The sequence below is a fragment of the Heptranchias perlo genome, unplaced genomic scaffold, assembly GCF_035084215.1.
Source record: "Heptranchias perlo isolate sHepPer1 unplaced genomic scaffold, sHepPer1.hap1 HAP1_SCAFFOLD_863, whole genome shotgun sequence".
NCBI classification, from domain to species: domain Eukaryota; kingdom Metazoa; phylum Chordata; class Chondrichthyes; order Hexanchiformes; family Hexanchidae; genus Heptranchias; species Heptranchias perlo.
The window spans coordinates 49,683-76,554 of record NW_027139901.1 but is presented as its reverse complement, the minus strand read 5'-3'; the positions used below and the strand labels follow the sequence as shown (position 1 = coordinate 76,554).

Genomic DNA, 26,872 nt, shown 5'->3' with positions numbered 1-26,872 from the left:
CCGGGAGTGAGTTACAGACTTGGATCGTGCCTCGACTTTGTACCTCACTGATAACCTCTTCTCCCCTGTGTTTCGCAGGAAGGGGTCTCTGAAGGTGAAGAAATGAGATTGATCTTTATCCTGGGTCGATCAGTGACGGACTCGAAACGGAAAATTTGCAAGAATGAGGCGAAAGGTGAGTACGGAGAAAGAGTGCGGACTGGATACAATGGGAGTGCGACCGGGAGAGAGATAGGAAGGGAAAGAGGGTGGGGGTGGAGGAGACACAGACAGAGGGACAGATTATGGACTGTGGGAGTTCTGCTCCTGATACGATGTTACAGGGATCTGGGAGGGTCGGAGGGGCTGGAGGAGGGTTACAGAGATCTGGGAGGGTCGGAGGGTCGGAGGAGGTTACAGAGATCTGGGAGGGTCGGAGGGGCTGGAGGCGGGTTACAGAGATCTGGGAGGGTGGGAGGGTGGGAGGGGCTGGAGGAGGGTTACAGAGATCTGGGAGGGTCGAAGGGGCTGGAGGAGGTTACAGAGATCTGGGAGGGTCGGAGGGCTGGAGGAGTTTACAGAGATCTGGGAGGGTCGGAGGGGCTGGAGGAGGTTACAGAGATCTGGGAGGGTCGGAGGGGTTGGAGGAGGGTTACAGAGATCTGGGAGGGTCGGAGGGGGCTGGAGGAGGTTACAGAGATCTGGGAGGTGGGAGGGGCTGGAGGAGGGTTACAGAGATCTGGGAGGGTCGGAGGGGCTGGAGGAGGGTTACAGAGATCTGGGAGGGTCGGAGGGGCTGGAGGAGGTTACAGAGATCTGGGAGGGTCGGAGGGGCTGGAGGAGGTTACAGAGATCTGGGAGGGTCGGAGGGGCTGGAGGAGGGTGACAGAGATCTGGGAAGGTCGGAGGGGCTGGAGGAGGTCACAGAGATCGGGGAGGGGCTGGAGGAGGTTACAGAGATCTGGGTGGGTCGGAGGGGCTGGAGGAGGGTTACAGAGATCTGGGAGGGTGGGAGGGGCTGGAGGAGGGTTACAGAGATCTGGGAGGGTCGGAGGGGCTGGAGGAGGGTTACAGAGATCTGGGAGGGTGGGAGGGGCTGGAGGAGGGTTACAGAGATCTGGGAGGGTCGGAGGGGCTGGAGGAGGTTACAGAGATCTGGGAGGGTCGGAGGGGCTGGAGGAGGTTACAGAGATCTAGGAGGGTCGGAGGGGCTGGAGGAGGTTACAGAGATCTGGGAGGGTCGGTGGGGCTGGAGGAGGTTAGAGATCTGGGAGGGTCGGAGGGGCTGGAGGAGGGTTACAGAGATCTGGGAGGGTCGGAGGGGCTGGAGGAGGTTACAGAGATCTGGGAGGGTCGGAGGGGCTGGAGGAGGGTTACAGAGATCTGGGAGGGTCGGAGGGGCTGGAGGAGGGTTACAGAGATCTGGGAGGGTCAGAGGGGCTGGAGGAGGATACAGAGATCTGGGAGGGTGGGAGGGGCTGGAAGAGGGTTACAGAGATCTGGGAGGGTCGGAGGGGCTGGAGGAGGGTTACAGAGATCTGGGAGGGTGGGAGGGGCTGGAGGAGGGTTACAGAGATCTGGGCGGGTCGGAGGGGCTGGAGGAGGTTACAGAGATCTGGGAGGGTCGGAGGGGCTGGAGGAGGTTACAGAGATCTGGGAGGGTCGGAGGGGCTGGAGGAGGTTACAGAGATCTGGGAGGGTGGAAGGGGCTGGAGGAGGTTACAGAGATCTGGGAGGGTCGGAGGGGCTGGAGGAGGTTACAGTGATCTGGGAGGGTCGGAGGGGCTGGAGGAGTTTACAGAGATCTGGGAGGGTCGGAGGGGCTGGAGGAGGGTTACAGAGATCTGGGAGGGTGGGAGCGGCTGGAGGAGGATACAGAGATCTGGGAGGGTCGGAGGGGCTGGCGGAGGGTTACAGAGATCTGGGAGGGTCGGAGGGGCTGGAGGAGGGTTACAGAGATCTGGGAGGGTGGAAGGGGCTGGAGGAGGTTACAGAGATCTGGGAGGGTCGGAGGGGCTGGAGGAGGTTACAGAGATCTGGGAGGGTCGGAGGGGCTGGAGGAGTTTACAGAGATCTGGGAGGGTCGGAGGGGCTGGAGGAGGATACAGAGATCTGGGAGGGTCGGAGAGGGGCTGGAGGAGGGTTACAGAGATCTGGGAGGGTCGGAGGGGCTGGAGGAGGGTTACAGAGATCTGGGAGGGTCGGAGGGGCTGGAGGAGGTTACAGAGATCTGGGAGGGTCGGAGGGGCTGGAGGAGGGTTACAGAGATCTGGAGGGTCGGAGGGGCTGGAGGAGGGTTACAGCGAGCACAGGGGGTGAATGGGACTGGGTGCGAGTTGGGATACGGAGGGAGGCCAGCAGAGCTCCAGATGAGCTGATGGTTACTGAGCCCGCAAAGGTGGGAGAGCGTTGGGAACAGCGGAGTCCGGAGGTGACAAAGGAGGCGGACGAGGGTTTCGGGGGGAGACGGGCGATTTTACGCCAGGTGGAAGCAGGCGGTCTTGGCGACGGAGCCGATGTGCGGTCGGAAGGTCACCTCAGGGTCAAATCGGACGCCGAGGATGCCAAGGCCCCGGTCCAGCTTCGGACAGTGGCCAGGGGGAGGGGGATGGAGTCGGTGTCTGGAGACCGGAGTTTGTCAGGGGTCGGCTGGGGCGGGGCGGGGGGGAAGTGAGGCCAGAATCGGAGTCGACCGTGACGCAACCCTTGGCTGAATAGCCAGGCCGGCTCACCTGGTCGTTAGCTTGATGGTAGTAACTTCCATGGACTCCGCCCCGACCAATATTCAGGGTGCTGATCCACTGGAGGCTGGGTGACAAAGAGATAGTTAACAGACTGTCGATATAACCCACACCCCTCACAGATATAACCCACACCCCTCACATTAACACTGATATATCCCACACCCCTCACTGTAACACTGATATATCCCACACCCCTCACTGTAACACAGATATAACCCACACCCCTCACTGTAACACTGATATAACCCAAACCCCTCACTGCAACACTGATATAACCCACACCCCTCACTGTAACACTGATATATCCCACACCCCTCACTGTAACACTGATATCCCACACCCCTCACTGAAACACTGATATAACCCACACCCCTCACTGTAACACTGATATAACCCACACCCCTCACCGTAACACTGATATATCCCACACCCCTCACTGTAACACTGATATATCCCACACCCCTCACTGTAACACTGATATAACCCACACCCCTCACTGTAACACTGATATATCCCACACCCCTCACTGTAACACTGATATAACCCACACCCCTCACTGTAACACTGATATACCCCACACCCCTCACTGTAACACTGATATATCCCACACCCCCTCACTGTAACACTGATATATCCCACACCCCCTCACTGTAACACTGATATATCCCACACCCCTCACTGTAACACTGATATAACCCACACCCCTCACTGTAACACTGATATATCCCACACCCCTCACTGTAACACTGATATAACCCACACCCCTCACTGTAACACTGATATAACCCACACCCCTCACTGTAACACTGATATAACCCACACCCCTCACTGTAACACTGATATATCCCACACCCCCTCACTGTAACACTGATATATCCCACACCCCTCACTGTAACACTGATATACCCCACAGCTCTCACTGTAACACTGATATATCCCACACCCCTCACTGTAACACTGATATAACCCACACCCCTCACTGTAACACTGATATACCCCACACCCCCTCGCTGTAACACTCATATAACCCACACCCCTCACTGTAACACTGATATAACCCACACCCCTCACTGTAACACTGATATAACCCACACCCCCTCACTGTAACACTGATATAACCCACACCCCTCACTGTAACACTGATATAACCCACACCCCCTCACTGTAACACTGATATATCCCACACCCCCTCACTGTAACACTGATATATCCCACAATCCTCACTGTAACACTGATATAACCCACACCCCTCACTGTAACACTGATATAACCCACACCCTCTCACTGTAACACTGATATAACCCACACCCCTCACTGTAACACTGATATATCCCACACCCCTCACTGTAACACTGATATATCCCACACCCCTCACTGTAACACTGATATATCCCACACCCCCTCGCTGTAACACTGATATATCCCACACCCCCTCACTGTAACACTGATATACCCCACACCCCCTCGCTGTAACACTGATATATCCCACACCCCTCACTGTAACACTGATATATCCCACACCCCTCACTGTAACACTGATATATCCCACACCCCTCACTGTAACACTGATATAACCCACACCCCCTCACTGTAACACTGATATATCCCACACCCCTCACTGTAACACTGATATATCCCACACCGCTCACTGTAACACTGATATATCCCACACCCCCTCACTGTAACACTGATATATCCCACACCCCTCACTGTAACACTGATATACCCCACAGCTCTCACTGTAACACTGATATATCCCACACCCCTCACTGTAACACTGATATAACCCACACCCCTCACTGTAACACTGATATAACCCACACCCCTCACTGTAACACTGATATATCCCACACCCCTCACTGTAACACTGATATAACCCACACCCCCTCACTGTAACACTGATATAACCCACACCCCTCACTGTAACACTGATATAACCCACACCCCCTCACTGTAACACTGATATATCCCACAACCCTCACTGTAACACTGATATAACCCACACCCCTCACTGTAACACTGATATAACCCACACCCTCTCACTGTAACACTGATATACCCCACACCCCTCACTGTAACACTGATATATCCCACACCCCTCACTGTAACACTGATATATCCCACACCCCTCACTGTAACACTGATATATCCCACACCCCCTCGCTGTAACACTGATATATCCCACACCCCTCACTGTAACACTGATATACCCCACACCCCCTCGCTGTAACACTGATATATCCCACACCCCTCACTGTAACACTGATATATCCCACACCCCCTCGCTGTAACACTGATATACCCCACACCCCTCACTGTAACACTGATATATCCCACACCCCTCACCGTAACACTGATATAACCCACACCCCTCACTGTAACACTGATATAACCCACACCCCCTCACTGTAACACTGATATAACCCACACCCCTCACTGTAACACTGATATATCCCACACCCCTCACTGTAACACTGATATAACCCACACCCCCCTCACTGTAACACTGATATAACCCACACCCCTCACTGTAACACTGATATATCCACACCCCTCACTGTAACACTCTGATATACCCCACACCCCTCACTGTAACACTGATATAACCCACACCCCCCACTGTAACACTGATATACCCCACACCCCCTCACTGTAACACTGATATAACCCACACCCCTCACTGTAACACTGATATACCCCACACGCCTCACTGTAACACTGATATACCCCTCACCCCCTCACTGTAACACTGATATAACCCACGCCCCCTCACTGTAACACTGATATAACCCACACCCCTCACTGTAACACTGATATCACCCACACCCCTCACTGTAACACTGATATATCCCACACCCCTCACTGTAACACTGATATAACCCACACCCCTCACTGTAACACTGATATATCCCACACCCCTCACTGTAACACTGATATAACCCACACCCCTCACTGTAACACTCTGATATAACCCACACCCCTCACTGTAACACTGATATAACCCACACCCCCTCACTGTAACACTGATATAACCCACACCCCTCACTGTAACACTGATATATCCCACACCCCTCACTGTAACACTGATATAACCCACACCCCCTCACTGTAACACTGATATAACCCACACCCCTCACTGTAACACTGATATATCCCACACCCCTCACTGTAACACTCTGATATACCCCACACCCCTCACTGTAACACTGATATAACCCACACCCCCTCACTGTAACACTGATATACCCCACACCCCTCACTGTAACACTGATATAACCCACACCCCTCACTGTAACACTGATATACCCCACACACCTCACTGTAACACTGATATACCCCACACCCCCTCACTGTAACACTGATATAACCCACGCCCCCTCACTGTAACACTGATATAACCCACACCCCTCACTGTAACACTGATATCACCCACACCCCTCACTGTAACACTGATATATCCCACACCCCTCACTGTAACACTGATATAACCCACACCCCTCACTGTAACACTGATATATCCCACACCCCTCACTGTAACACTGATATAACCCACACCCCTCACTGTAACACTGATATAACCCACACCCCCTCACTGTAACACTGATATAACCCACACCCCTCACTGTAACACTGATATACCCCACACCCCCTCACTGTAACACTGATATATCCCACACCCCTCACTGTAACACTGATATAACCCACACCCCTCACTGTAACACTGATATAACCCACACCCCTCACTGTAACACTGATATATCCCACACCCCTCGCTGTAACACTGATATATCCCACACCCCTCGCTGTAACACTGATATACCCCACACCCCCTCACTGTTACACTGATATACCCCACACCCCCTCACTGTAACCACTGATATACCCCACACCCCCTCACTGTAACACTGATATACCCCACACCCCCTCGCTGTAACACTGATATATCCCACACCCCTCACTGTAACACTGATATAACCCACGCCCCCTCACTGTAACACTGATATAACCCACACCCCTCACTGTAACACTGATATCACCCACACCCCTCACTGTAACACTGATATATCCCACACCCCTCACTGTAACACTGATATAACCCACACCCCTCACTGTAACACTGATATATCCCACACCCCCTCACTGTAACACTGATATAACCCACACCCCTCACTGTAACACTGATATAACCCACACCCCCTCACTGTAACACTGATATAACCCACACCCCTCACTGTAACACTGATATACCCCACACCCCCTCACTGTAACACTGATATATCCCACACCCCTCACTGTAACACTGATATAACCCACACCCCTCACTGTAACACTGATATAACCCACACCCCTCACTGTAACACTGATATATCCCACACCCCTCGCTGTAACACTGATATATCCCACACCCCTCGCTGTAACACTGATATACCCCACACCCCCTCACTGTTACACTGATATACCCCACACCCCCTCACTGTAACACTGATATACCCCACACCCCCTCACTGTAACACTGATATACCCCACACCCCCTCACTGTAACACTGATATACCCCACACCCCCTCGCTGTAACACTGATATAACCCACACCCCCTCACTGTAACACTGATATACCCCACACCCCCTCGCTGTAACACTGATATACCCCACACCCCCTCACTGTAACACTGATATATCCCACACCCCCTCGCTGTAACACTGATATACCCCACACCCCCTCGCTGTAACACTCTGACACACCCCTCACTGTCAGACTTACTCGCGTACATCCCTGCCAAGGTTAAAATGGCTCCCTCCTCGGTCGGCCGCCTGTGATAAACCATCTCACCGCCAAGCACGAGGTTCCGGGTGACGCTTTGCAGGAAGTGGGCGACCAAAATCACTGAGGGCGCAAAAGGCAAAAAAAAAAAGTCGCACGGGAAGAATCTGCTTTCTGTCGCCCCCCCCACCCCCAACCGAGCTCTGAACCCCGGGGGTCGAAGGGGGGTGAAAGGTCGCGGGCCTGACCTGATTCGTTGATGACGTCCGGGTTCCCGAGGGTAAAGGTCGCGGTGAAGGAGTCGCCTCGATATTCCGAGTCGAACTGCCAGGTCAGGAAGTTCTCCTGCTGCGTCTGCGGAAGGGAAGAGAAAGGGGTTTATTTCCCTCCCCTCCGGTCCGCCTTCCCCCCCCCCCCCCGCCCCCCCCTCCCCCACCTCGGACCCCCTCCCCTCCGATTTCCCCCCCCCCCCTCTCCAATCCCCCTCCCTCCGCGATCCCGCTCCCCACCGATTCCCCTCTCCCTCTGCGGTCCCCCTCTCTCTTATCTCCCCCCCTCCCCCCTCTTATCTCCCCCCCCCCTCTTATTCCCCCCCTCTTATCCCCCGCCCCCTATCCCCCGCCCCCTCTCCGATCCCCCCCGCCATGTACCCCCCTCCCCCTAAGGTCCTCCTCCCCCTCTGGCCACCCTCTCCTCCGATTCCCCCTCCCTCTCTTATCCCCCCACCCTCTCTTATCCCCCCTCCCTCTCTTATCCCCCCTCCCTCTCTTATCCCTCCCCCCCCCTCTTATCTCCCCCCCCTCTCTTATCCCCCTCCCTCTCCGATCCCCCCGCCATGTACCCCCCTCCCCCTCAGGTCCTCCTCCCCCTCTGGCCACCCTCTCCTCCGATTCCCCCTCCCTCTCTTATCCCCCCTCCCTCTGCGATTCCCCCCCCCTCCCCTCTGCGATTCCCCCCCCTCCCTCTGCGATTTCCCCCCCCCTCCCTCTGCGATTCCCCCCCCTCCCTCTGCGATTCCCCCCCCTCCCTCTGCGATATCCCCCCCCTCCCTCTGCGATTCCCCCCCCTCCCTCTGCGATTCCCCCCCCTCCCTCTGCGATTCCCCCCCCTCCCTCTGCGATATCCCCCCCTCCCTCTGCGATTCCCCCCCCTCCCTCTGCGATTCCCCCCCCTCCCTCTGCGATTCCCCCCCCCTCCCTCTGCGATTCCCCCCGCCACGTACCCCTCTCCCCCTCCCGTCCTCCTCCCCCTCTGTCCCCCCTCTCCTCCGATTCCCCTTCTCCGATTTCCTTCCCCTCCCCTCCGTCCCCATCCCCTCCGATCCTCTCCCTTCCAACTCCCTCCCCTCCCCTCATTTTCTGAAGGTGCTAACTCTCCCTGGGGTACACACCGACTCCCCTCAACTGGCTGGAAAAGATTCTGTCATTTCAATAAACGGAGGGTCCCCGTCTGCCCCCCTCTCGGGTGGATGTGAAAGATCCCACGGCCACTATTGGATGAAGAGCAGGGAGGAGGGGAGTTCTCCCCGGGGTCCTGGGCCCCCATATTTATCCCTCGAACAACATCACTGAACAAAAAAAACAGATGATCTGGGTCATTTATCACATCGCTGTTTGTGGGATCTTGCTGTGCGCAAATTGGCTGCCTCGTTTCCCACATTACAACAGTGAGCGCACTTCAGGAAGTCCGTCATTGGCCGTGAAGAGTTTTTCTGGGATGTCCTGAGGTTCTTCACAGGAGCCTAAATCAGACCTCGAGCCACGTGAGGAGATATTCGGACAGGTGACCAAAAGCTCGGTCAAAGAGGGAGGGTTTAAGGAGAGTCTTAAAGGAGGAGGAGAGAGAGAGGCGGAGAGGTTTAGGGAGGGAATTCCAGAGCACAGAGGCCCCAGGCAGCTGAAGGCACGGCCGCCAATGGTGGAGCGATGGGAATCGGGGGAGATGGGCAAGAGGCCAGAATTGGAGGAGCGCAGAGATCTGGGAGGGTCGGAGGAGGTTGGAGAGATCTGGGAGGGTCGGAGGAGGTTGGAGGAGGGTTACAGAGATCTGGGAGGGTCGGAGGGGCTGGAGGAGGGTTACAGAGAACTGGGAGGGTCGGAGGGGCTGGAGGAGGGTTACAGAGATCTGGGAGGGTCGGAGGGGCTGGAGGAGGGTTACAGAGATCTGGGAGGGTCGGAGGGGCTGGAGGAGGGTTACAGAGATCTGGGAGGGTCGGAGGAGGTTACAGAGATCTGGAAGGGTCAGAGGGGCTGGAGGAGGTTACAGAGATCTGGGAGGGTCGGAAGGTCTGGAGGAGGGTTACAGAGATCTGGGAGGGGCTGGAGGAGGTTACAGAGATCTGGGAGGGTCGGAAGGTCTGGAGGAGGGTTACAGAGATCTGGAGGGGCTGGAGGAGGTTACAGAGATCTGGGAGGGTCTGAGGGGCTGGAGGAGGTTACAGTGATCTGGGAGGGTCGGAGGAGGTTACAGAGATCTTGGAGGGTTGGAGGGGCTGGAGGAGGGTTACAGAGAACTGGGAGGGTTGGAGGGGCTGGAGGAGGGTTACAGAGATCTGGGAGGGTCGGAGGGGCTGGAGGAGGTTACAGAGATCTGGGAGGGTCGGAGGGGACTGGAGGAGGTTACAGAGATCTGGAGGGTCGGAGGGGCTGGAGGAGGTTACAGAGATCTGGGAGGGTTACAGAGATCTGGGAGGGTCAGAGGGGCTGGAGGAGGGTTACAGAGAACTGGGAGGGTCGGAGGGGCTGGGGGAGGGTTACAGAGATCTGGGAGGGTTGGAGGGGCTGGAGGGGGTTGCAGAGATCTGGGAGGGTTGGAGGGGCTGGAGGAGGGTTACAGAGATCTGGGAGGGTCGGAGGGGCTGGAGGAGGTTACAGAGATCTGGGAGGGGTGGGAGGGGCTGGAGGAGGTTACAGAGATCTGGGAGGGTCGGAGGGGGTTACAGAGATCTGGGTGGGTCGGAGGGGCTGGAGGAGGTTACAGAGATCTTGGAGGGTCGGAGGGGCTGGAGGAGGTTACAGAGATCTGGGAGGGTCGGAGGGGCTGGAGGAGGTTACAGAGATCTGGGAGAGTCGGAGGGGCTGGAGGAGGTTACAGAGATCTGGGAGGGTCGGAGGGGCTGGAAGAGGGTTACAGAGATCTGGGAGGGTTGGAGGGTCTAGAGGAGGTTACAGAGATCTGGGAGGGTTGGAGGGGCTGGAGGAGGTTACAGAGATCTGGGAGGGTTGGAGGGGCTGGAGGAGGTTACAGAGATCTGGGAGGGTCGGAGGGGCTTGAGGAGGTTACAGAGATCTGGGAGGGTCGGAGGGGCTGGAGGAGGGTTACAGAGATCTGGGAGGGTTAGAGAGGCTGGAGGAGGTTACAGAGATCTGGGAGGGTTAGAGAGGCTGGAGGAGGTTACAGAGATCTGGGAGGGTTGGAGGAGGTTACAGAGATCTGGGAGGGTCGGAGAGGCTGGAGGAGGGTTACAGAGATCTGGGAGGGTCGGAGAGGCTGGAGGAGGGTTTCAGAGATCTCGGAGGAGGGGGGGGCAACGAAGTCCATGGAGGGGGTTTGAAAAGAAGGATGAGAATTTCAAAATTGAGGTGTTCCCGGACTGGGAACCAATGTCGGTCCAGCGAGCACAGTGGGTGATGGGTGAGACTGGTCACTTGATGTAAACTAAAGGGTCCAATTTTAAAGGGGGCGCAGGAACAGAGAGACCTGGGGGTGGAGGGACACAAATCATCGAAGGTGGGCAGGGCAGGTTGAGAAAGTGGTTAAAAAAGCAGACGGGACCCCGGGCTTTATAAATAGAGGCACAGAGTCCAAAAGCAAGGAAGTCATGATGAACCTTTTATAAAACACTGGTTGGGCCACGACTGGAGGATTCAGTCCGGATCAGGGCACCGCACTTTGGGGGAAAGATGTGACGGCCTGAGAGAGGGTGCAGAGGAGAGATTTACTGGAATGGTTCCAGGGATGAGGGACCTCGGTTACGGGGAGAGACTGGAGAAGCTGGGGGTCGTTCTCCTGGGAACAGAGACGGTCGCGGGGGAGATTTGATCGAGGCGATCGAGATCAGGAAGGGTTTTGAGAGAGTCAATAAGGAGAAACTGATTCCCAGTGGGCAGGAGGGTCGGTGACCAGAGGACACGGATTGAAGGGGAACGGGAGAAGAGCCAGAGGGGGGAGATGGGGAGAGATTATTTTACGCAGCGAGTCGTTCTGATCTGGAATTCGCTGCCTGAAAGGGAGGTGGAGGCAGATTCAATAATAACTTTCAAAAGGGGGAATTGGAGAAAGACTCGAAGGGGGAAAATTTACAGGGGGAAAGAGCGGGGGGGGGGCGGGGGAGTGTGAGACCGATTGGAGAGCTCTTTCGAAGGGCCAGCAGAGGCACGAAGGGCGTAATGGCCTCCATCTGCGGTGCATGACTCGATGTGACGGCCTGAGGCGACTTCTCAATCCCGGTGTGACCCTTCCCGAGACGCGGACCCACCTGGAACGCTGCTTTGGCACGAATTCTGTCTGCGACCAGAACAACGCAATGGGCGTTCAGACTTCCCATACTGTCCATTTCCCCGAATAACAACGGAAAGTTCTGCAGTCAGGGATGCAAAAGATTCGGTTATCGTCCCGCGAAATCTCGATGGACCAAACCCCTTCCCGTTCACTCCCACTGCACGCAATCCCAATGGGACCAAACCCCTTCCCATTCACTCCCACTGTGCACAATCCCAATGGACCAAACCCCTTCCCATTCACTCCCACTGTGCACAATCCCAATGGACCAAACCCCTTCCCATTCACTCCCACTGTGCACAATCCCAATGGACCAAACCCCTTCCCATTCACTCCCACTGTGCACAATCCCAATGGGACCAAACCCCTTCCCATTCACTCCCACTGTGCACAATCCCAATGGGACCAAACCCCTTCCCATTCACTCCCACTGTGCACAATCCCAATGGACCAAACCCCTTCCCGTTCACTCCCACTGTATGCAATCCCAATGGGACCAAACCCCTTCCCATTCACTCCCACTGTGCACAATCCCAATGGACCAAACCCCTTCCCGTTCACTCCCACTGTACGCAATCCCAATGGGACCAAACCCCTTCCCATTCACTCCCACTGTGCACAATCCCAATGGACCAAACCCCTTCCCGTTCACTCCCACTGTACGCAATCCCAATGGGACCAAATCCCTTCCCATTCACTCCCACTGTGCACAATCCCAATGGACCAAACCCCTTCCCATTCACTCCCACTGTACACAATCCCAATGGACCAAACCCCTTCCCATTCACTCCCACTGTACACAATCACAATGGGACCAAACCCCTTCCCATTCACTCCCACTGTACACAATCCCAATGGACCAAACCCCTTCCCGATCACTCCCACTGTACGGAATCCCAATGGACCAAACCCCTTCCCGTTCACTCCCACTGCACGCAATCCCAATGGGACCAAACCCCTTCCCGTTCACTCCCACTGTACACAATCCCAATGGACCAAACCCCTTCCCGTTCACTCCCACTGTACACAATCCCAATGGATCAAACCCCTTCCCGTTCACTCCCACTGCACGCAATCCCGATGGACCAAACCCCTTCCCGTTCACTCCCACTGCACACAATCCCAATGGACCAAACCCCTTCCCATTCACTCCCACTGTACACAATCCCAATGGACCAAACCCCTTCCCATTCACTCCCACTGTACACAATCCCAATGGGACCAAACCACTTCCCGTTCACTCCCACTGTACACAATCCCAATGGGACCAAACCCCTTCCCGTTCACTCCCACTGTACACAATCCCAATGGGACCAAACCCCTTCCCGTTCACTCCCACTGTACACAATCCCAATGGACCAAACCCCTTCCCGTTCACTCCCACTGTACACACTCCAAATGGACCAAACCCCTTCCCATTCACTCCCACTGTACACAATCCCAATGGACCAAACCCCTTCCCATTCACTCTCACTGTACACAATCCCAATGGACCAAACCCCTTCCCATTCACTCCCACTGTACACAATCCCAATGGGTCCAAACCCCTTCCCATTCCCTCCCACTGTCCACAGTCCCAATGGACCAAACCCCCTTCCCGTTCACTCCCACTGTACACAATCCCAATGGACCAAACCCCTTCCCATTCCCTCCCACTGTACACAATCCCAATGGATCAAACCCCTTCCCATTCACTCCCACTGTACACAATCCCAATGGACCAAACCCCTTCCCGTTCACTCCCACTGTACACAATCCCAATGGACCAAACCCCTTCCCGTTCACTCCCACTGTACACAATCCCAATGGACCAAACCCCTTCCCATTCACTCCCACTGTACACAATCCCAATGGACCAAACCCCTTCCCATTCACTCCCACTGTACACAATCCCAATGGACCAAACCCCTTCCCGTTCACTCCCACTGTACACAATCCAAATGGACCAAACCCCTTCCCGTTCACTCTCACTGTACACAATCCCAATGGAGCAAACCCCTTCCCGTTCACTCCCACTGTACACAATCCCAATGGAGCAAACCCCTTCCCATTCACTCCCACTGTACACAATCCCAATGGAGCAAACCCCTTCCCGTTCACTCCCACTGTACACAATCCAAATGGATGAAACCCCTTCCCGTTCACTCCCACTGTACACAATCCCAATGGACCAAACCCCTTCCCATTCACTCCCACTGTACACAATCCCAATGGACCAAACACCTTCCCATTCACTCCCACTGTACACAATCCCAATGGATCAAACCACTTCCCATTCACTCCCACTGTACACAATCCCAATGGACCAAACCCCTTCCCATTCCCTCCCACTGTACACAATCCCAATGGACCAAACCCCTTCCCATTCACTCCCACTGTACACAATCCAAATGGATCAAACCCCTTCCCATTCCCTCCCACTGTACACAATCCCAATGGACCAAACCCCTTCCCATTCACTCCCACTGTACACAATCCCAATGGACCAAACCCCTTCCCATTCACTCCCACTGTACACAATCCCAATGGATCAAACCCCTTCCCATTCACTCCCACTGAACACAATCCCAATGTATCAAACCCCTTCCCGTTCACTCCCACTGTACACAATCCCAATGGACCAAACCCCTTCCCGTTCACTCCCACTGCACACAATCCCAATGGACCAAACCCCTTCCCATTCACTCCCACTGTACACAATCCCAATGGACCAAACCCCTTCCCATTCACTCCCACTGTACACAATCCCAATGGACCAAACCCCTTCCCGTTCACTCCCACTGCACACAATCCCAATGGACCAAAATCCTTCCGACTCACAGAGGGAGACGGAGGGAAAGCGATTGAGTGACTGAGAGAAAAAGAGAGGGAGAGAGACAAGAGATGGAGTGAGGGAGAGAGACGGAGGGAGAGGGACAGGGACAGAGGCAGGGAAGGAAATCGTGAGAGGGGGAGAGACAGAGTGAGAGGCGGAGAGAGAGAAAATGTGACGGAGAGGGAGGGAGACGGAGGGAAAGCGAGCGAGTGAGTGACTGGGAGAAAAAGAGAGGGAGAGAGAGAGACAAAGAGACGGAGGGAGGGAGAGGGACGAAGAGAGAGAGATGGAAGAAAGCACAGGTGTTGGATCTACTCCAGACATGGGACCAAAGCAACACGCAGGACAGACGGCACCGCACGATGTGACACCCCCAGCCTCTCCTCCAGGGCCGTCCGTCCGCGATGGGCGTGGTTATAACCTACCTCGTTGCTGCTGGCCTGCTGCGATCCTGTGTAGGTGGTGTTGAAGTGATAATGAGGGGACACCGGGCTCATGTGGATTGTGTGGGCCGCCTGAGGGAGGGAAAGAGAGATGTCCAGCCAGTTCAAAGATCAAACTCAACTCCAAGAACAAACTGAGGGTCATTCAAGGTGGCCTCCAAATGGAGCTTTACTCTGTATCTAACCCTGTACCTGACCCTGGGAGTGTTTGATGGGACAGTGTAGAGGGAGCTTTACTCTGAATCTAACCCTGTACCTGACCCTGGGAGTGTTTGATGGGACAGTGTAGAGGGAGCTTTACTCTGTATCTAACCCTGTATCTGCCCTGGGAGTGTTTGATGGGACAGTGTAGAGGGAGCTTTACTCTGTATCTAACCCTGTATCTGCCCTGGGAGTGTTTGACGGGACAGTGTAGAGGGAGCTTTACTCTGTATCTAACCCTGTATCTGCCCTGGGAGTGTTTGACGGGACAGTGCAGAGTGAGCTTTACTCTATATCTAACCCTGTACCTGCCCTGGGAGTGTTTGATGGGACAGTGTCGAGGGAGCTTTACTCTGTATCTAACCCTGTACCTGACCCTGGGAGTGTTTGATGGGACAGTGTAGAGGGAGCTTTACTCTGTATCTAACCCTGTACCTGCCCTGGGAGTGTTTGATGGGACAGTGTCGAGGGAGCTTTACTCTGTATCTAACCCTGTACCTGACCCTGGGAGTGTTTGATGGGACAGTGTAGAGGGAGCTTTACTCTGAATCTAACCCTGTATCTGCCCTGGGAGTGTTTGACGGGACAGTGTAGAGGGAGCTTTACTCTGTATCTAACCCTGTATCTGCCCTGGGAGTGTTTGACGGGACAGTGCAGAGTGAGCTTTACTCTATATCTAACCCTGCACCTGCCCTGGGAGTGTTTGATGGGACAGTGTCGAGGGAGCTTTACTCTGTATCTAACCCTGTACCTGCCCTGGGAGTGTTTGATGGGACAGTGTAGAGGGAGCTTTACTCTGTATCTAACCCTGTACCTGACCTGGGAGTGTTTGATGGGACAGTGTCGAGGGAGCATTACTCTGTATCTAACCCTGTACCTGCCCTGGGAGTGTTTGATGGGACAGTGTAGAGGGAGCTTTACTCTGTATCTAACCCTGTACCTGACCTGGGAGTGTTTGATGGGACAGTGTCGAGGGAGCTTTACTCTGTATCTAACCCTGTACCTGACCTGGGAGTGTTTGATGGGACAGTGTCGAGGGAGCATTACTCTGTATCTAACCCTGTACCTGCCCTGGGAGTGTTTGATGGGACAGTGTCGAGGGAGCTTTACTCTGTATCTAACCCTGTACCTGCCCTGGGAGTGTTTGATGGGACAGTGTAGAGGGAGCTTTACTCTGTATCTAACCCTGTACCTGCCCTGGGAGTGTTTGATGGGACAGTGTGGAGGGAGCTTTACTCTGTATCTAACCCTGTACCTGCCCTGGGAGTGTTTGACGGGACAGTGTCGAGGGAGCTTTACTCTGTATCTAACCCTGTATCTGCCCTGGGAGTGTTTGATGGGACAGTGTCGAGGGAGCTTTACTCTGTATCTAACCCTGTACCTGCCCCTGGGAGTGTTTGACGGGACAGTGTAGAGGGAGCTTTAATCTGTATCTAACCCTGTACCTGCCCTGGGAGTGTTTGACGGGACAGTGTCGAGGGAGCTTTACTCTGTATCTAACCCTGTACCTGCCCCTGGGAGTGTTTGACGGGACAGTGTAGAGGGAGCTTTACTCTGTATCTAACCCTGTATCTGCCCTGGGAGTGTTTGACGGGACAGTGCAGAGTGAGCTTTACTCTATATCTAACCCTGTACCTGCCCTGGGAGTGTTTGATGGGACAGTGTCGAGGGAGCTTTACTCTGTATCTAACCCTGTACCTGCCCTGGGAGTGTTTGATGGGACAGTGTAGAGGGAGCTTTACTCTGTATCTAACCCTGTACCTGACCTGGGAGTGTTTGATGGGACAGTGTCGAGGGAGCATTACTCTGTATCTAACCCTGTACCTGCCCTGGGAGTGTTTGATGGGACAGTGTAGAGGGAGCTTTACTCTGTATCTAACCCTGTACCTGACCTGGGAGTGTTTGATGGGACAGTGTCGAGGGAGCTTTACTCTGTATCTAACCCTGTACCTGACCTGGGAGTGTTTGATGGGACAGTGTCGAGGGAGCATTACTCTGTATCTAACCCTGTACCTGCCCTGGGAGTGTTTGATGGGACAGTGTCGAGGGAGCTTTACTCTGTATCTAACCCTGTACCTGCCCTGGGAGTGTTTGATGGGACAGTGTAGAGGGAGCTTTACTCTGTATCTAACCCTGTACCTGCCCTGGGAGTGTTTGACGGGACAGTGTCGAGGGAGCTTTACTCTGTATCTAACCCTGTACCTGCCCTGGGAGTGTTTGATGGGACAGTGTAGAGGGAGCTTTACTCTGTATCTAACCCTGTACATGCCCTGGGAGTGTTTGATGGGACAGTGTCGAGGGAGCTTTACTCTGTATCTAACCCTGTACCTGCCCTGGGAGTGTTTGACGGGACAGTGTAGAGGGAGCTTTACTCTGTATCTAACCCTGTACCTGCCCTGGGAGTGTTTGACGGGACAGTGTGGAGGGAGCTTTACTCTGTATCTAACCCTGTACCTGCCCTGGGAGTGTTTGACGGGACAGTGTGGAGGGAGCTTTACTCAGTATCTAACCCTGTACCTGCCCTGGGAGTGTTTGATGGGACAGTGTAGAGAGAGCTTTACTCTGTATCTAACCCTGTACCTGCCCTGGGAGTGTTTGATGGGACAGTGTAGAGGGAGCTTTACTCTGTATCTCACCCTGTACCTGCCCTGGGAGTGTTTGATGGGACAGTGTAGAGGGAGCTTTACTCTGTATCTAACCCTGTACCTGCCCCTGGGAGTGTTTGATGGGACAGTGTGGAGGGAGCTTTACTCTGTATCTAACCCTGTACCTGCCCTGGGAGTGTTTGATGGGACAGTGTGGAGGGATTACCTGAAAATGACGGCTGAGGTTTTTGTTGATAATCAGTTTGACTCCTTCGATTTGTTGAGGGAAAACATCTGCAGGAACAAGTAAATTTCGGCATTAACATCAGTGGAGATACAGTCAGACCCCCGGGGCGCGGGAGTGACGGTCGCCCGCCGGGGCGCGGGAGTGACGGTCGCCCGCCGGGGCGCGGGAGTGACGGTCGCCCGCCGGGGCGCGGGAGTGACGGACGCCCGCCGGGGCGCGGGAGTGACGGTCGCCCGCCGGGGCGCGGGAGTGACGGTCGCCCGCCGGGGCGCGGGAGTGACGGTCGCCCGCCGGGGCGCGGGAGTGACGGTCGCCCGCCGGGGCGCGGGAGTGACGGTCGCCCCCCGGGGCGCGGGAGTGACGGTCGCCCCCCGGGGCGCGGGAGTGACGGTCGCCCCCCGGGGCGCGGGAGTGACGGTCGCCCGCCGGGGCGCGGGAGTGACGGTCGCCCCCCGGGGCGCGGGAGTGACGGTCGCCCCCCGGGGCGCGGGAGTGACGGTCGCCCGCCGGGGCGCGGGAGTGACGGTCGCCCCCCGGGGCGCGGGAGTGACGGTCGCCCGCCGGGGCGCGGGAGTGACGGTCGCCCCCCGGGGCGCGGGCGTGACGGTCGCCCCCCGGGGCGCGGGAGTGACGGTCGCCCCCCGGGGCGCGGGAGTGACGGCCCCGCCCTTTTCCCAGCTTGGCTCCACCCCCACTAATTGACAGGCTCCCTCTGGCCCCCCCTCTCTGATTGTGATCCTCCCTCAGGCCCCGCCCCCCTCACACTCCCCCAGGCCCCGCCCTCCTGTCACACTCCCCCAGGCCCCGCCCCCTCTGACTCAGGCCCCGCCCTCCTGTCACACTCCCTCAGGCCCCGCCTTCCTCTGTCACCCTCCCTCGGGCCCCGCCCCCTCTGTCACCCTCCCTCAGGCCCCGCCCCCTCTGTCTCAGGCCCCGCCCTCCTGTCACACTCCCTCAGGCCCCGCCTTCCTCTGTCACCCTCCCTCGGGCCCCGCCCCCTCTGTCACCCTCCCTCAGGCCCCGCCCCCCTCTGTCACACTCCCTCAGACCCCGCCCCCCCTCTGACACACTCCCCCAGGCCCCGCCCTCCTCTGTCACACTCCCTCAGGCCCCGCCCTCCTCTGACACACTCCCTCAGGCACCGCCCCCTCTGTCACACTCCCTCACGCCCCGCCCCCTGTCACACTCCCTCAGGCCCCGCCCTCCTCTGTCACACTCCCTCAGGCCCCGCCCTCCTCTGTCACACTCCCTCGGGCCCCGCCCCCTCTGATGGTCACCCTCCCTCGGGCCCCGCCCCCTCTCATGGTCACCCTCCCTCGGGCCCCGCCCCCTCTCATTGTCACCCTCCCTCGGGCCCCGCCCTCTGATTGTCACCCTCCCTCGGGCCCCGCCCCCTCTGATTGTCACCCACCCTCGGGCCCCGCCCCCTCTGATTGTCACCCACCCTCGGGCCCTGCCCCCTCTGATTGTCACCCTCCCTCAGGCCCCGCCCCCTCTGATTGTCACCCTCCCTCGGGCCCCGCCCCCTCTGATTGTCACCCTCCCTCGGGCCCCGCCCCCTGATTGTCACCCTCCCTCGGGCCCCGCCCCCTCTGATTGTTCCTCTCCCTCGGGCCCCGCCCCCTCTGATTGTCACCCTCCCTCGGGCCCCGCCCCCTCTGATTGTCACCCTCCCTCGGGCCCCGCCCCCTCTGATTGTCACCCACCCTCGGGCCCCGCCCCCTCTGATTGTCACCCTCCCTCGGGCCCTGCCCCCTCTGATTGTCACCCTCCCTCGGGCCCCGCCCCCTCTGATTGTCACCCTCCCTCTGGCCCCGCCCCCTCTGATTGTCACCCTCCCTCTGGCCCCGCCCCCTCTGATTGTCACCCTCCCTCGGGCCCCGCCCCCTGATTGTCACCCTCCCTCGGGCCCCGCCCCCTCTGATTGTTCCTCTCCCTCGGGCCCCGCCCCCTCTGATTGTCACCCTCCCTCGGGCCCCGCCCCCTGATTGTCACCCTCCCTCGGACCCCGCCCCCTCTCATTGTTCCTCTCCCTCGGGCCCCGCCCCCTCTGATTGTCACCCTCCCTCGGGCCCCGCTCCCTCTGATGGTGACACTCCCTCGGGCCCCGCCCCGATTGTCACCCTCCCTCGGACCCCGCCCCCTCTCATTGTTCCTCTCCCTCGGGCCCCGCCCCCTGATTGTCACCCTCCCTCGGACCCCGCCCCCTCTGATGGTGACACTCCCTCGGGCCCCGCCCCGATTGTCACCCTCCCTCGGATCCCGCCCCCTCTGATGGTCACCCTCCCTCGGGCCCCGCCCCCTGATTGTCACCCTCCCTCGGACCCCGCCCCCTCTCATTGTCACCCTCCCTCGGGCCCCGCCCCCTCTCATTGTCACCCTCCCTCGGGCCCCGCCCCCTCTCATTGTCACCCTCCCTCGGGCCCCGCCCCCTCTGATTGTCACCCTCCCTCGGGCCCCGCCCCCTCTGATGGTGACACTCCCTCGGGCCCCGCCCCGATTGTCACCCTCCCTCGGACCCCGCCCCCTCTCATTGTTCCTCTCCCTCGGGCCCCGCCCCCTGATTGTCACCCTCCCTCGGACCCCGCCCCCTCTGATGGTGACACTCCCTCGGGCCCCGCCCCGATTGTCACCCTCCCTCGGGCCCCGCCCCCTCTCATTGTCACCCTCCCTCGGATCCCGCCCCCTCTGATGGTCACCCTCCCTCGGGCCCCGCCCCCTCTGATTGTCACCCTCCCTCGGACCCCGCCCCCTCTGATTGTCACCCTCCCTCGGACCCCGCCCCCTCTGATTGTCACCCTCCCTCGGGCCCCGCCCCCTCTGATGGTCACCCTCCCTCGGGCCCCGCCCCCTCTGATTGTCACCCTCCCTCGGGCCCCGCCCCCTCTGATTGTCACCCTCCCTCGGGCCCCGACCCCTCTGATTGTCACCCTCCCTCGGGCCCCGCCCCCTCTGATTGTCACCCTCCCTCGGGCCCCGCCCTCTCTGATTGTCACCCTCCCTCGGGCCCCGCCCCCTCTGATTGTCACCCTCCCTCGGGCCCCGCCCCCTCATTGTCACCCTCCCTCGGGCCCCGCCCCCTCTGATTGTCACCCACCCTCGGGCCCCGCCCCCTCTGATTGTCACCCTCCCTCGGGCCCCGCCCCCTCTGATTGTCACACTCCCTCGGGCCCCGCCCCCTCTGATTGTCACCCACCCTCGGGCCCCGCCCCCTCTGATTGTCACCCTCCCTCGGGCCCCGCCCCCTCTGATTGTCACCCACCCTCGGGCCCCGCCCCCTCTGATTGTCACCCTCCCTCGGGCCCCGCCCCCTCTGATTGTCACCCACCCTCGGTCCCCGCCCCCTCTCATTGTCACCCACCCTCGGGCCCCGCCCCCTCTGATTGTCACCCACCCTCGGGCCCCGCCCCCTCTGATTGTCACCCTCCCTCGGGCCCCGCCCCCTCTGATTGTCACCCTCCCTCGGGCCCCGCCCCCTCTCATTGTCACCCTCCCTCGGGCCCCGCCCCCTCTGATTGTCACCCTCCCTCGGGCCCCGCCCCCTCTCTGTCACCCTCCCTCGGGCCCCGCCCCCTCTGATTGTCACCCTCCCTCGGGCCCCGCCCCCTCTGATTGTCACCCTCCCTCGGGCCCCGCCCCCTCTCATTGTCACCCTCCCTCGGGCCCCGCCCCCTCTGATTGTCACCCTCCCTCGGGCCCCGCCCCCTCTGATTGTCACCCTCCCTCGGGCCCCGCCCCCTCTGATTGTCACCCTCCCTCGGGCCCCGCCCCCTCTGATTGTCACCCTCCCTCGGGCCCCGCCCCCTCTGATTGTCACCCTCCCTCGGGCCCCGCCCCCTCTGATTGTCACCCTCCCTCGGGCCCCGCCCCCTCTCATTGTCACCCTCCCTCGGGCCCCGCCCCCTCTGATTGTCACCCACCCTCGGGCCCCGCCCCCTCTGATTGTCACCCACCCTCGGGCCCCGCCCCCTCTGATTGTCACCCACCCTCAGGCCCCGCCCTCTCCCCCTCTGATTGACAGCTCTCTCCCCCCTCAGCCCCCCCCCACCCCGCCTGCTGACCTTTGCACTTGCGGTGGAGCCGCTCGAAGCTGCCGGGGTTGTGCAGCCGCCGCCGCCGCTCGGCCGCCGCCCGGTTCCCCATCGGAGGGAGGAGGTAAGCCGCTTCCTTCTCCTGTCGGTAAGCGAGCGAGGGAGGGAGGGAGGGAGGGAGGGAGCGTCGGCCCGATCTCCTTCTCTCCGTGCGATCGGGTGGCTTCAACCGGCCGGCCGGGCGGCCCTCCCCCCTTCAGCCGCGCGGGACCGCCAACCGCCGCCCGCCGGCCGCCGCCATCTTGCTCTGCGGGGCAAGCCGGTGCCCCGCTGCTGCGCGGAGCGCATGACGTCAACAGCCGCCCTCTATAGGTGACGTCAGACGCCCCGCCCCCTCCTCGCCTCTCCATCTCCGCGCTCCCTTCGCGGCGCGATGACGTCAGACGCCCCGCCCATTCCGCCGCCGCCATCTTGCTCTGCGGGGCAAGCCGGTGCCCCGCAGCTGCCCGACGAGCTGACGTCAGACGTTGAGTTGGGGGTGGGCTGACGTCATCGGCTCCCCAACGGGCTTCAATCGGTGACGTCGGACGCCCCGCCCCCCTCCTCTCTCGATCGCCGCACTCCCTTCGCGGCGCGATGACGTCAGACGCCCCGCCCCGCCGCCATTTTGCTCTGCGGGGCAAGCCGGTGCCACGCAGCTCCGCGGGGCGTTGATGTCAGTCACGCCCCGCCCCCTCCCTTCTCTCTATCGCGGCGCGATGACGTCAGTCGTCCTTCCCTCCTTGCCCCGCCCCGCCGCCATCTTGCTCTGCGGGGCAAGCGGTTTTCCCCACGGCTTGGAGGGAATGCCCCTCACTCCGCGACGTGCTGCGCGCGTTGACGTCACAGAGGCCCGCCCGGGGGCTGTGCGCGCTGACGTCAGACGCACAGCTCCCTCTCCCAACAACTGGGACAAGTTGCATTTAAAGCGAGGGTGGGGTTTATTTTTTTTGGGATGGGGGGAGAGAAAAGGATTTCATTTCATCCTGGAGAAAGGGAGGAATTAACCAGGTGCTTTTACCCCCTCTTTTAATCCGACTTTTCAATAATTTCGGTCCGGGGATGGAAAATACCAATTAAAGGGAAACCGCCACCCCCCCCCCCCCTCCCCTTTACCCACCACCCCCACCCCACCAACCTCCCCGAGTTCTCTCTTGCTGAGATTTCCACTTCGTCTCTGCACAAACCCCCCCGCACCCCGTCCGTCTCGCTCAACGTATCGAAGGGGGCCAGTATGGGCTGACTATTTAACCGGGAGGGCATCGCAGCCATAAGAAATAGGAGCAGGAGGAGGCCACTCGGGCCGTCGAGCCTCCTCCGCCATTCAATGAGATCATGGCTGATCTGATTTTTACCTCAACTCCACTTTCCCCGTATCCATTGACTCCCTCGCTGATCAAAAATTGGTCTAACTCGGCCTCGAGTGTATTCAATGACTCGGCCTCCACAGCTTTTTTGGGGTAAAGAATTGCAAAGATTCACGACCCTCTGGGAGAAGAAATTCCTCCTCGTTTCCGTCTTAAACGGGCGACCCCTTATTCTGAGTCTATGCCCCCTCGTTTCAGATTCCCCCATGAGGGGTAACATCCTCTCAGCATCGACCCTATCGAGTCCCCTCAGAATCTTGTATGTTTCAATAAGATCTCCTCTCATTCTTCTAAACTCCAATGAGTATAGACCCAACCTGTTCAATCTTTCCTCGTAAGACAACCCTTCCATACCCGGAATCAACCGGGTGAACCTTCTCTGAACTGCCTCCAATGCAAGTGTGTCCTTCCTTAAATAAGGGCACCAGAACTGTCCGCAGTACTCCAGGTGTGGTCTCACCAGCACCCTGTACAGTTGGAGCATGACGTCCCTGCTTTTATACTCCATCCCTGGGTGTGTTACTGAGGGGACGCTGCATTGCCAGGTGAAAATAGAGCCTTGCATCGATACAGAGCTTTTAACGTGGCGAAAACATCCCCAAGGTGCTTCACAGGAGCGTTAATCAGACCTGAATCCACATAAGGAGATATTCGGACAGGTGACCAAAAGCTCGGTCAAAGAGGGAGGCTTTAAGGAGGGTCTTAAAGGAGAGAGAGAGGCGGAGAGGTTTAGGGAGGGAATTCCAGTGCTCAGAGGCCCCAGGCAGCTGAAGGCACGGCCGCCAATGGTGGAGCGATGGGAATCGGGGGGGATGGGTAAGAGGCCAGAATTGGAGAAGGGCAGAGATCGGGGAGGGTCGGAGGAGGGTTACAGAGATCTGGGAGGGTTGGAGGGGCTAGAGGAGGGTTACAGAGATCTGGGAGGGTTGGAGGGGCTGGAGGAGGTTACAGAGATCTGGGAGGGTCGGAGGGGCTGGAGGAGGGTTACAGAGATCTGGGAGGGTCGGAGGGGCTGGAGGAGGGTTACAGAGATCTGGGAGGGTCGGAGGGGCTGGAGGAGGGTTACAGAGATCTGGGAGGGTCGGAGGGGCTGGAGGAGGGTTACAGAGATCTGGGAGGGTTGGAGGGGCTGGAGGAGGTTACAGAGATCTCGGAGGGTCGGAGGGGGTTACAGAGATCTCGGAGGGTCGGAGGGGGTTACAGAGATCTGGGAGGGTCGGAGGGGCTGGAGGAGGTTACAGAGATCTGGGAGGGTTGGATGGGCTGGAGGAGGTTACAGAGATCTGGGAGGGTCGGAGGGGCTGGAGGAGGGTTACAGAGATCTGGGAGGGTCGGCGGGGCTGGAGGAGGTTACAGAGATCTGGGAGGGTTGGATGGGCTGGAGGAGGTTACAGAGATCTGGGAGGGTCGGAGGGGGTTACAGAGATCTGGGAGGGTTGGAGGGGCTGGAGGAGGGTTACAGAGATCTGGGAGGGTCTGGAGGAGGTTACAGAGATCTGGGAGGGTCGGAGGGAATGGAGGAGGTTACGTCGATATGATAGCATTTATTGCCCATCCCTAATTGCCCCTTGAGAAGGTGGTGGTGAGCCGCCTTCTTGAACCGCTGCAGTCCGTGTGGTGAAGGTTCTCCCACAGTGCTGTTAGGAAGGGAGTTCCAGGATTTTGACCCAGCGACGATGAAGGTACCGACCCTCCGACAGTGCGGCGCTCCCTCAGCACCGACCCTCCGACAGTGCGGCGCTCCCTCAGCACCGACCCTCCGACAGTGCGGCGCTCCCTCGGTACCGACCCTCCCACAGTGCGGCGCTCCCTCGGTACCGACCCTCCGACAGTGCGGCGCTCCCTCGGTACCGACCCTCCCACAGTGCGGCGCTCCCTCGGTACCGACCCTCCGACAGTGCGGCGCTCCCTCAGTACCGACCCTCCCACAGTGCGGCGCTCCCTCAGTACCGACCCTCCGACAGTGCGGCGCTCCCTCGGTACCGACCCTCCCACAGTGCGGCTCTCCCTCAGTACCGACCCTCCGACAGTGCGGCGCTCCCTCAGTACCGACCCTCCGACAGTGCGGCGCTCCCTCAGTACCGACCCTCCGACAGTGCGGCGCTCCCTCAGTACCAACCCTCCCACGGTGCGGCCTCCCTCGGTACTGCACCGGGAGTGTCGTTCTGGATTATGGGGCTCAAGTCTCTGGAGTGTGGCCATATTATTCTGCTGCTAAGGCACAGCCAAGTCCCTTCAAGCCCGCAGAGTCGGCTTGTGGTTAAGTAAACACGGCTCAGGGTCAACTTGAGTTCAAGCGGCGTTTGAAGGGGGAAAGGCTCAGCCTGGAGAACGATGGTAAGTTTTGTGCTGCGGTTCAGGAACACCGAGCTCTCTTCTCTCTTTTTCTCCTTCCCGTGATTTGCGACTCGATGGCAAAGTGGGGCATGCCAGCCTGTTTACGCGAGGAACGGGGAAGGTCTCGCCATGCGACCGCGCCCCTGTGCGATTCTGCTGCTGACGTCTGGGGTGTGACGGGCGGGGGAGTGATGTCTGGGGTATGATGTCCGGGGTGTGACGGCAGGAGTGGCATCTGGGGTGTGACGTCTGGGGTGTGACGTCAGGAGTGTGACGGCAGGAGTGTGACGGCAGGAGTGTGACGGCAGGAGTGTGACGGCAGGGGTGTGACGTCTGGGGTGTGACGGCAGGAGTGTGACGGCAGGAGTGTGACGTCTGGGGTGTGACGGCAGGAGTGTGACGTCTGGGGTGTGACAGCAGGAGTGGCATCTGGGGTGTGACGTCTGGGGTGTGACGTCTGGGGTGTGACGGCAGGAGTGTGACGGCAGGAGTGTGACGTCTGGGGTGTGACGGCAGGGGTGTGACGGCAGGAGTGTGACGTCTGGGGTGTGACGGCAGGAGTGTGACGGCAGGAGTGTGACGTCTGGGGTGTGACGGCAGGAGTGTGACGTCTGGGGTGTGACGGCAGGAGTGTGACGACAGGAGTGTGACGTCTGGGGTGTGACGGCAGGAGTGTGACGTCTGGGGTGTGACGGCAGGAGTGGCATCTGGGGTGTGACGTCTGGGGTGTGACGTCTGGGGTGTGACGGCAGGAGTGTGACGGCAGGAGTGTGACGGCAGGAGTGTGACGTCTGGGGTGTGACGGCAGGGGTGTGACGGCAGGA

General features: G+C 58.6%; 1 protein-coding gene across 1 annotated transcript; it reads right to left on the bottom strand.

The window, feature by feature from the left end:
- LOC137319576 (mitochondrial import receptor subunit TOM40B-like) lies at positions 1–22,500 on the bottom strand (the record flags this gene model as incomplete). Its single annotated transcript, XM_067981671.1, has 8 exons — positions 22,336–22,500; positions 18,254–18,321; positions 15,224–15,313; positions 11,961–12,062; positions 7,732–7,837; positions 7,480–7,606; positions 2,712–2,787; positions 1–88 (listed from the first exon to the last, which is right to left on the bottom strand). Coding segments are annotated over exons 1-8 (739 nt in total), but the record flags the coding sequence as incomplete, so codon positions are not given.
- Positions 22,501–26,872: the final 4,372 nt, after the last annotated feature.